The 11,602-nt window shown below is 35.0% G+C and overlaps 1 protein-coding gene across 1 annotated transcript in view; it reads left to right on the forward strand.

Moving 5' to 3' along the window:
* Positions 1–11,178, forward strand: part of LOC127839756 (beta-lactamase domain-containing protein 2-like) — a 19,151-nt gene extending 7,973 nt beyond the window's left edge. Inside the window, 7 exon segments of the mRNA XM_052368142.1 lie at positions 2,598–2,789; positions 4,521–4,620; positions 6,128–6,233; positions 6,869–6,991; positions 8,184–8,374; positions 8,711–8,965; positions 10,339–11,178. Coding sequence (XP_052224102.1) covers positions 2,598–2,789; positions 4,521–4,620; positions 6,128–6,233; positions 6,869–6,991; positions 8,184–8,374; positions 8,711–8,965; positions 10,339–10,524 — 1,153 coding nt within the window. The 3' untranslated portion in view covers positions 10,525–11,178.
* Positions 11,179–11,602: the final 424 nt, after the last annotated feature.

The raw sequence follows: 11,602 nt of genomic DNA on the forward strand, positions 1-11,602 counted from the left end.
TTAACATAATCATCATAATCATCATTATAATAATGGTCATTATCATCTCAAACGCTATTATATTGCTTAAATGTTAAGTATATTTTATACTATTTGAGTAAAAAGCGTTGTTTGTGTAGTTTAAAATAGAAAATTCGATCGATGATTTTGATTTTCTGTTCTTTCCTCGCATATTTATATTGACATGGTATTCTGGATCCAAAATCAAAGTTTAAGAATTAATAGCCGAATGATTTAGGAATCTCCGACATTGAGTGCTGCCAACCCTCAATACCCAAATCTAGTATATGTCATGCTTAACATATTTTTTTTTTAAATAAGTGCAGAACGAAAATATAAATTTTGCGCATATAATTTTTTCATGATTTATCCTTGATCGAAAAATATACAAATATGTATGTTTCACCCACAAATTCTAGGGTACAGGCTTCACTCATGGGAACCCATGTTTGCACAAATGAATTTGTAATAATCGTGTTGCAGTTAAGAATTTTAGATGTTTCGTGAACTTTTCAGACATGTCGTAGTTAGATATTATAAACGTCTTACAAGCATGAATATCAGATCTCCACGCAGATTTGTCGTTCTTTGCTCTCACATACAACCTCTGCCATCACAAGAAAAACCTACCAGATTTGGTAGGATTTTATTTTTTTGTTTAAGTTGTATATTATAAAAAGTAGTATCATTTTTAGCTCATCTATTTAAAAAAAAATTATGAGCTATTGTCATCACCTTGGCGTCTGCGTCGGCGTCCGGTTAAGTTTTGTGTTTAGGTCCACTTTTCTCATGAAGTATCAAAGCTATTGCATTCAAACTTGGTACACTTACTTACTTTCATGAGGGGACTGGGCAGGCAAAGTTAGATAACTCTGGCTGGAATATTTACAGAATTATGTGCCCTTTTTATACTTAGAAAATTGAAAATTTGGTTAAGTTTTGTGTTTAGGTCCACTTTATTCCTAAAGTATCAAAGCTATTGTTTTCATACTTGCAACACTTACTAACTATCATAAGGGGACTGTGCAGGCAAACTTATGTTACTCTGACTGGCATTTTGACAGAAATATTGCCCCTTTATACCTAGTAAATTTAAAATTGTGTTAAATTTTATGTTTTGGTCCACTGTACTCCTAAAGTATCATAGCTATTGCTTTCAGACTTGGAGCAATCGCTAATTATCATAAAGGGACTGTAGAGGACAAGTTGCATAACTCTGGTTGTCATTTTGACGGAAGTATGGTCCTTTTTGACTTAGTAACTTTGAATCTTTGGTTAAATTGTGTGTTTAGATCCACTTTACTTCTAAAGTATCAAGGCTATTGCTTTCAAACTTTAAAATTATTTCATACTATCATGAGGGTACTATACCTTGCAAGTTGAATTTGACCTTGACCTTTGAATGACCTTGACTCTCAAGGTCAAATTATTAAATTTTGCTAAACTTCTTCATTTATGATCAGATTTGATTGATACTTTGACAAAACAACCCTTACCTGACATACCACAATAGACTCCACCCAAACCATCCCCCACACCCCACCTCAGAATCCCCCACCCCCCAAAAAAAAGTATTTTTGCCACATTTTTATTTTATTTTTGAAAGATCATCTACTAAATGACCACACCCTCACACTATACCCTGACCCCCCCCCCCCCGAAAAAAACATGGTTAAAAAACCCAAATTTTTATTTGTATTATTTTATTTTTGAAAGACCGTCCAACCGTCCCACCCAAGAATCCCCCCCTCCCCCTTAACAAAAAAATAATAATATTTTTTTTTTTCCATTGTTTTTCCCCTTTTTTTGGAAGATTATGTAATAAATTACCACACCCCCACACTATAACCCCTCTCCACCCGACCCCTCCCTCCTTTTTGATTGAATTATTGAGATAGGTCCCGTCACCTTTAAAAAGAAAAATAGATGAGCGGTCTGCACCCGCTAGGCGGTGCTCTTGTTCTTTTATGTGTAGAAATTATTTTATAAATTTAGGTTAGTTTAAAAAAATTAATTAACTTTACTAAAAAAAAAGTAAAAATAACAACGGTTAAATTAGTGTACCACGTGGCTAAGCTATCATCAAGTGGTTGATTATGAAGGCAGGGATTTGATATATATACTGATATAAACATTGGAATTTAACAACGTTTTCTTCAATGTATAAGACAGGGGAAATCTTAATTTAGGTAATACATGGACATGTGGACACTTTGTTTGATTAAACAAAATTTTATTATGTTATTTATTAACAAAAACATGATATTTAGTGTACTCTTAAATAATTTTAATAGTAAAAAACGTGGTTTTTTCAAAAGTTCTCCCTCCGCTGGAATTTTACCCGGAACCTCTCGAAGTGTATGTTTTTACATCTTCCACAGATGCACTAGATTTTGACCAAATTATCATAGTTGTGCGCACATACTCGAAGACCGTTCGTGGTGTGGGAAGTATGCAGATTAAAGCGATATTACACTATGTCCATTACAGGTTAAAATCAGTAGTTTGTTTGTGAAAACCGACTCAGATCAACATAAAATAACGAATGAAGACAAATTATTGAAAAGTAAAACATGTTCTATGTTTTTCGTTGGCAGGATAAATGTCGAAAGCGGGAAGGAAAAGGGTTGAGCTTTTGCTGTTTATTACAAGGGAAGACCTGTGATTGACGTTTGGGGCGGGTACGCAGATGCAGAGAGTTATCGCCCCTGGACAGAGAATACTACCACGGTGGCCTTCTCCTGCACAAAGGGAGTCGCCGCCATCTTACTTGTGAAAATGATGGAGCTGTAAGAGTAATTGCACTTTTGTTCTAAACTCGAAGATGACAAATACATATCTTTTCAGGAATTCATTGACACCTTTTCTTTCAAAAACTAATTTTGCGCTTTTCTACATTCCGCGAGGTAGGCCTATGAATAAATAAATATTACCAAGGTAAAAAAGCGACACATACCATTGAAGCAAAAAAGCTGCCAGCCTAATCGTGTCTACCTTATATAATTTTTGCATCGCCTACTTTGACGATTAGCTCCGGAAATATTTCCACACCTAAAACTCCGAATATCCCGTTATTCAACTACAGGAATCATATAACTATCAGAATGTAACTAACCGACGTTTTGACGGGTCAGATTAACAGGTAATAAATTACTCTTAAGTTTTCAGATAACTTTAAATCATTTACAGATTACCATTTTTAATTTTTATACGACGTATTTCGAAAAGCATAAGTTAATTTGTAAGACAAGCATATTATTATACAGATTGAAAATCCTTAATACTCGACTGCGGTTGAATAATCCAATTAATTTACCGTTAATCTTGAACAACACCAGTCTTTGATTGGCATATGTGTAATTTGCCGAATAAATGCTGATTTGTACTGTAGCAAGGTTCATAAACATAGGTCAGGACTTGCACTTTGAACTTCATGGCATGAAAAACTAACATCTACTCAATTATGTTATTTAACTGAATCCCGGTCGTAAATATACCTGGATGTTAGCCAATATTTATTTGGTTTACGTAGTTTTCCGTCATTTTTTATGTACGAAAATGAAAAATCGAAAGAAAACAACAATAGCTAAACAGATCGGGAACTGAAAATACACCTCCGTATTTGGAATTTGTTGTATGAACAATAGCAGTAGGTAATTTAAGGTCATAGCCATATTTCGATGTTATTTTTTTAGAATCTATTAATATTACTTTTTCATTTGTATCTGTTATCTGAAATTAAAATAACTGCGCACCCATCTTTACCCATATCAGACGATGTGTTGCACATAAAAAGCATATACTGACCTTTCAGGTCATGGTCAAAATTTAAAGGGGCCTTTTCACAGATTTTGGCATTTTTTAACTTATTCATTAAATGCTTTATATTGATAAATGTAAACATTGGATCGTAAAAGGTCCAGTAAAAAATCAAGAATAAAATTAAAAAAAGGAAAAGAACATTGCCCGGAGCAGGTTTCGAACCAGTGACCCCTGGAGTCCTGCCAGAGTCCTGAAGTAAAAACGCTTCAGCCTACTGAGCTATTCCGCCGAGTACACACACTTGACGTATTTTATACCTTATATAAGCAATCTTCGTAGTTTCACAAAATTTAACGACAAAAACAGAACTCTCCAAATTATTCAATCGTTTCGCGTTGCAACGCTTTATAATTTTTAGGTTTTACAATCGTCAAAAGATGCATATAATGGCTATATTAGACCATGATAAATGTTCAGTATTACTGTTTCCTCACAAATATCATAACTAAAACGAAAATTTGCGAATCTGAAACAACTTTTTTTTCAATTTTGTCAATTTACCAAAGCGTGAAAAGATCCCTTTAAGGCCGTAGGAAGAAAAATAACATTTCATTTTTTTATAAACGGCTAGTTTTATATATATTGTCCTCTTGTATTAAAATGATTTTATAATGTATTAACTCGTACGAAACATTGATTGATTAAAAAGGGGGACTACTGAATTGCGAATTCTAAATACCATCTATTTCTGTGGGTAGAGGAATCATCAGCCCCAAATCGCTAGTGAAGGACTACTGGCCCGAGTTTGCGGTCAACGGGAAGGACAACATCACCGTAGAGATGCTGATGAGTCACCAGGTTAGATCATTGGAATTCAGTTTTGATAAAATATATTTGCATGAACGTTGCATGTTGCATGATTTTAGCTCACCTATGCAGAAAGGCACTCGACTTCAACAGTTCTGTCCGACCATATTTAACTGTGCTTGCTCGGAATATTTCGTGATGTTAAATCTCGACCCAAGACCAAGTGTTGGCTATAATTAGCGCTTAAATCTTTGTGCATAGTAGCTGCCAAATGTATTTGTCAATATTCTGGAAATAGAAATTTATTTCTTCGAACATTTGTCCAAAGGGTATCTCGGCGTTTGTGCACTCGCTAGATTGCACACTATGAACTTTGATTCGTTTGCCGAGAGTTAATAATATATGCGCGATCGTTTTTTTAATTTAATTTCAGTCTTCATCGAATACTTGAGCGTATATAGATCTCGTCCAATCAATATTGATAGAAACACCAGTTCTAGGTGTCTTGGTAGCCTTCCCATATCGCAATACGCTTTATATCCACCACTCTCTTAAAAAAAAAACAACGCGCTCTTAGTGAGGTGATCGTTGCGAGCGTGTGTCATCCCGTTTTGTCCGTCGTTCGTCGTGTTTTGTTATCTTTATTCGCAATGAAACTATGTTGAAGGCAGATGCATGGTCCAGTACGCATGAAAAGTGATGTGATCAAATTTGTATATGTGAGAGCGACGTAGTTTCATCAGCAATGTTCTCGTAGTTAATTTAGAAATGACCATGTATCTGCTATTTACTGTTCATAATTTCGCAACAATTATTATGGTTTTCAACTGGTCTGATCTTAGAAAACGTACCTACGTGTATGGCTTTCAACACCGTTTGCATTATAGATAGTTTACATTATTCTTCCTCATTAAAAATGGATAAAGTTCAAAGATAGCCATATCAAAATTGTTCTTATAAATTTATATGTTTTTGTTATACATCATAGATTTGTACTGAGAATCTCAATTCTTCTTTTTGTTGCTATATTTCAGGGCTGACTCATGAATCCTATTCATTCTTAAAATTGCTCCATTTGAAGACTGTCCTTTTGAATCGCTTTGTTGTTATGTTACTCATTTTAGATGTATTATTCTATTTCAAGGCTGGACCCGTCGATACTAGTGAATTGTATTTTGCTCTATTTCAAGACCAGACCAGCGAATCTCAATATGTCTTTATGTGGCTTTATTTGAAGGCCTGAAATCGTAATCTTAATGTTACTTCATGCCGCCTTTTCAAGGCCGGTATCGTGAAGGTTACTCTATTTGAAGGTCAGACTCATGAATCTTACTGTTTTCTCATGCTTCTTGATTCCGATTCCGGACACGTGACTCTTAATGTTTCATCATGCTGCTCTATGTAAAGGACTGACTCTTATGTTTCTTCATGTCTTATCATCTTTATTAGTGCAGCTGTATTTAAATACCGCACGCATGATTCTTACTGTTTCTGTATGAGTGTATATTACAATGAAATGCTCGTGAATCTTCGTGTTATTTGTGTTGCTCTGTTTTAGGCCGGACTTGTATACTTGGATACACCGCTGTCTCTTCGAGACTATATCGATGACAGAGAGAAATGGTTGAAGACTCTTGCAGACCAATCGCCCGCCTGGCCGCCTGGTAAGGGATCTATCTGGTCATTTAAGGAACGATTTTAGGTTTGTAGACATTTATGTTATATTTGGTCAGTCTAAGTTTTCAAATCGTACGACATTGATTCAAAGATACAATTTTCGAAGAAGCATATACACAAAGCGGCTTCGTAGTTAAGTAATCACTTTATTTGCATTTGTCGCATATTTCACAAACATACCGATCATATGCGTCTACTTTTGGAAACACCAAAATTAACACGTAAGTTTTAATTGTCGTTTTAAAGATATTGACTATGGACCTGCAAAGTTCTTGCGAAGAAATAAAGTTAAGACTGATCTTTTAAAATATGCAACAAATAGACACTTTGATAAATTACAAAATGGCATGTGAATGATACCATGTTAAACATAGATTGACTAAATATAACTAATCATTGATGTTGGTACTAATCAATTGGCATAATTGAGGTATTAGGCATTTCTCACAAACTGAAATGTCTTTTTCGTGTCATCTATTCAACCGATTTTAGAGCTGTTTACTTTAAACAAAGTGAAGAATCAAAGAAAAATATTCTAAAACAAACAACTTTATGTTATAAATTGGTCCAGTTTTCGTATCTCGATATAGTAGCTGTTGCAATTGCGGGCATTGTGTTTCAGGTTCGCAGTTTGGTTACCATTCGTTGACTTTTGGTATGTACGTGGACGAGTTGATACAGAGGGCAGATCCACAGCACAGAGACACGGCAACCATCTTCCAAGAGCTGATCGGAAGACCCTTCAGTATGTGGGCAAATATTACGGTATTGAAAGACAGTTGACATCGAGAAGAATGTTATCAAACTACATTAAGTAAAGGGAGATTATACGATTTCTATATGTGTTAAATTGTAATATATTGATGAAAATATGTTACAATAACACAAAATAGGCAAGAAAAAATATACATTGAAGACGAATTTCATCAAAAGCAGCAAAGACAAATTAGCGCCCCGATCCGATTGTGACGAAGATATTTTGTGCATATTTTCCTACAAGGCATTTGTCTTTTTATTAGGATCTTAGTTAGTGTTCGTGTGTCGTATAAATAGATATCGTTGCAGGAAATTAAAATGATCCGTAAAACTAAATTTAGATTCACATCTTACATGCATGATATTCATGATGGCGAATTCGACTGTACAGACATTTTCGATTTCAAAATTAAATATCTGGCTTAAATCGCATTTTTCGAAACATGATCTTCTTAACTTATATTTTAATTTATATTGAAATATATGTACAATAAGTTTTTTACACATTTTATATAAATTCATAAATATTTGACAAAATCGTATAATCTCCTTTTAAATAAAAAGTCTGCGATTACAGCAGAAAAATGTCGTCGCTTCGTTATAACTAATCGGACAAAGTAAATCCTTCCATATCTTGATGTGTTCATCCTGACACGTCTGCTCTTGAAGTGCTATATTGTGTTGTAGTTCACGCCAAGAATGACATCATATTGCAAATTTTAAACACACGTATCAATAAAGCTCACATGTAAGCACATAGTAACCCCAGTATTATAATAGAATAATTCAATATCTAATTGTGCTTGACCATGATATTAACCTCATTTGCATACGGAACCAGGTAAGTGCCATATCGAATCTTAGGTCGACATACAGCAATCAATTCACCTGGCGATAACTACAATCGACAATTTACAACACTTGCTAGTTTTTACAACAAGATTAAGCATCTAAAATTGAGTGTTTTTGGTTTTCGTCGTATCGTACGTCTCGTGGAGTATCTTGTGTCGCGTTCCCAGAGCAATCGTTTTTGCAACAACCAAGCACCATGCAACAATCACAAGTTCAAATGTGTCGTGTATCGTTGTTCATTGTCGAGTGTCGCAAATTATTGCTGCTTTTAGACCTCACCGCTCGACAGGAGACATAAAATTCAGCCTTACCGTATTCTGTATTTGCAGGTTTAGATTTCGGTATGAACACACCTCAGTGCGAGTTTGCACGCTCGGCAAGACTGGTCACCAAATCGAAGCTGCAGCTACTAATCGATTCGCTCAGTTTTCCACGATACCTCGTTCCCATGTTCCAGATTATAACCCAGCCTAACTCGCTCATGGCGAAGTCTATAGTGCCTATTATAGAATACGCTCAGGTGACATGTAGCGAGTATTTATTAGTAAATAAGAAATTCAATTATTCGATGAAACAAAATCTGAAAGGAATTGTTCACATGAATTGTTGCCGACTTACGAAATGCGAAATTTGCGATAAAATTAACACACTAGTGTATTTGTTTATTAGTTCAGTCGTGTAAACACGTTTTTTTAATAAAGATTTACACATACTTTATCTTTATTTACGGGCTTCCATATGTTATCTAGTTTCTAGAAAGAAATTGACATTTATGCGTGAATTTTGCCATTCAGAAAATAGGAATGTTGATTTACGTACTGTCTTAAATGTACACATTTTAACATGTAAATTTTAGGATACAAAAACGTTAAACAATCCCACAGTCCGCGAGGTCACAATATCGTCTGCATCCGGAACAGGAACAGCTCGTGGATTGGCCAGACTTTACGGAATAATCGCCAACGGAGGATCGGTGGGCGGAGATTCGTTGCTGTCACGTGACAGTATCAAGTACCTGTCCACGCCTATTATCTTTGGCAAAGACACCGTGTTTATCACTGGAGAGGAAACGAGCTTTGGACTTGGAACATTTTATAGAAAGAACCCAAAAGTACGCATGTCGGACATCTTTTTTTAAAACTTACCTTATAACGGAGTGCCTATGGTAAGTTTGTTTAGTCTATTCATGTTTTTTTGGCGTCAAGTTTTTGCTCTGTAACACGTTAGAAGCCTTTTTTTATCCAATGTTGATTGGAGTCGGCACAGGCTAATCAGGGGTGACACTTTCCGCCTAAACTGGATTTTCGCAAAAAAGACTTTCTGTAAACGAAAAGTACCATTTAAGCGGAAAGTGTCCTCACTGAATAGCCTGTGCGGACTGCACAGGCTAATCTGGGACGACACTTTACGCCTATTAATTCAACTCCCTTTTCACAGAACACGGCCCATATATACAATTATAAAAAGTTGTTAAACGTGTGCATATGAGTAGTAATTGAAACAAAGAAAGACACATACAAAGACGCAGAACATTTTAATAAAAATGATCAGTACAGAAAAAAGATACAGTAATCTAAATAATATGTGGTAGTTCTAGTTTTCATTTAACACTTTCTTCCTGTGTAAGCGTGTAAACTATTGGCAGCTTTTACGTGGTTCGTCAATATTAAATACAGAAAAAGAATACGACTCATACCATTATTTAACATAACATTATTTAAATAATCGAAATAACGTTACACTGTACTTTTCTTTGACATGTTCGCAAAAATACGTGTGCCACTTACATACGGAATGTTATATAGTTTAAGTTAGCATTCAGTCTAAGTGGCAAATAGTCACAGGTTTTGGACCCTTTGATCAACCTTTTTAATATACTTTTATGTTCACGATGCTTGATTTAGATAATTCAAACGTTTCATGTACTAGCATTTATTCGGAAAAGGATTTAAGACATGGAAAACTGCGAAAAAAATGAGGATTTACCAAAATTGTATAAAGATACAGCAGCACACTATTTTCTTCAACATATTTATCAACCCACTATGTTCTACACCATATTTATCCTTCAATTATTTTTTACAACATTTTTATCCTTCAACTATTTTCTACAAAACCTGTATCCTTCAACTATTTTCTACAACATATTTATCCTCCAACTATTGTTTACAAAATAATTATCCTTCAACTATTTTGTACAACATATTTATCTTTCAACTATTTTCTACAAAATAGTTATCCTTAAACTATTTTCTACAACATATTTATCATTGAACTATTTTCTACAACATATTTATCTTTCAACTATTTTCTACAACATATTTATCCTCCAACTATTGTTTACAAAATAATTATCCTTCAACTTTTTTCTACAACATATTTATCTTTCAACTATTTTCTACAACATATTTATCATTCAACTATTTTCTACAACATATTTATCCTTCAACTAATTTCTACAACATATTTATCCTTCAACTTCAGGGCCAAGACGCCGTGGGTCACACCGGGCACGGAGGTCAGGTTGCTATTGGTGACGAGGCGAATGCCCTGGGTATCGCCTACCTGACCAATCACCTGTCAATCAACGGCATTGGGGATGACCCGAGATACGTTGATCTCGAGAACGCCCTATATCGGGTGATTGACAGATTGCAGACGAGGACTTAAATATGACTTATAATAGGCCAAGTATAGGAAAACAATTATATCATTATTATTTTTAAATTCCAAGTGTATGCGTGATAGAAATATATGTGCGATGAGAATTTAAACCGTGTTTAGGCAAGTATTTAAATTACAATTAAGAATAATTGATGATCACTAATGTGGGATTTTATGCTTCATGGTGAATTATTCCATTGATGATATCGGAGTATTGTAAAAAAGTATTTGCTTACTGAATATCAAAACTGAATCGCTCTTTAAGCCCCACCTTTTTGTAGCCAATTTTTTCCTTCAATTCATGCGTGCATGGATATAGATATTTGCCCTGACGATCGTAAAGCCAGGTCTGTTTGACATGCGTTTTAAAATATTTCATAAGTTCTGTTAAATGTTTTGTGTTTTCAAATTATTGAATACGGATAGTAATAAAGCACATTGAAAGACGCTTCGACCGAAATTAGACTGAATGATTCCTGCCAGCCGGAACAATACTGTTGTAGCAGAATGTTAGGTAAAAGTAAGGAGTGCTTCGCATTGTGTACACTTTCCCCATGTGAACAATTTAGTAACTAGTAGGAGAATGTAGCGTGTCGCTTTTCAAAATTGTATCACAGTGCACACATCTGCAGATCTATAAATAAATATATTTGAACTGGACGGCGATTTTTCTGCCAAAGTTATTTAACCGTTGCGAAGGATGCGCTTTAGCTCGGCAACCTAAACCTAAGACTGACCTATATGTTTGAAAATGAGTCGCGCTTTGCGAAAGGCTGCTTAATGCATGTGCTCAAGTTACCGCCTCGGATTAGCCTGTCCGCACAGGCTAATCAGGGACAAAACTTTCCGCGTTTATTGATTTGTTCGTAGAAAAGAAGTCTCTTCTAAACGACAATATATAGAGAATAACAGGTTACTGTCCCATCGTTATGTAATATATCAGGCGAGGCTTAGAATAATATAACGGCGAGGCTTGCCGAGCCGTTATTTTATTCGCGCCGAGCCTGATATATTACAAAACGATGGGACAGTAACCTGTTTTTCTGTTTATCATACCATATTTTCCTAAAAATCTGCAAAACAA

This window comes from Dreissena polymorpha, chromosome 7, assembly GCF_020536995.1.
Source record: "Dreissena polymorpha isolate Duluth1 chromosome 7, UMN_Dpol_1.0, whole genome shotgun sequence".
Taxonomy (NCBI): Eukaryota; Metazoa; Mollusca; class Bivalvia; order Myida; family Dreissenidae; genus Dreissena; species Dreissena polymorpha.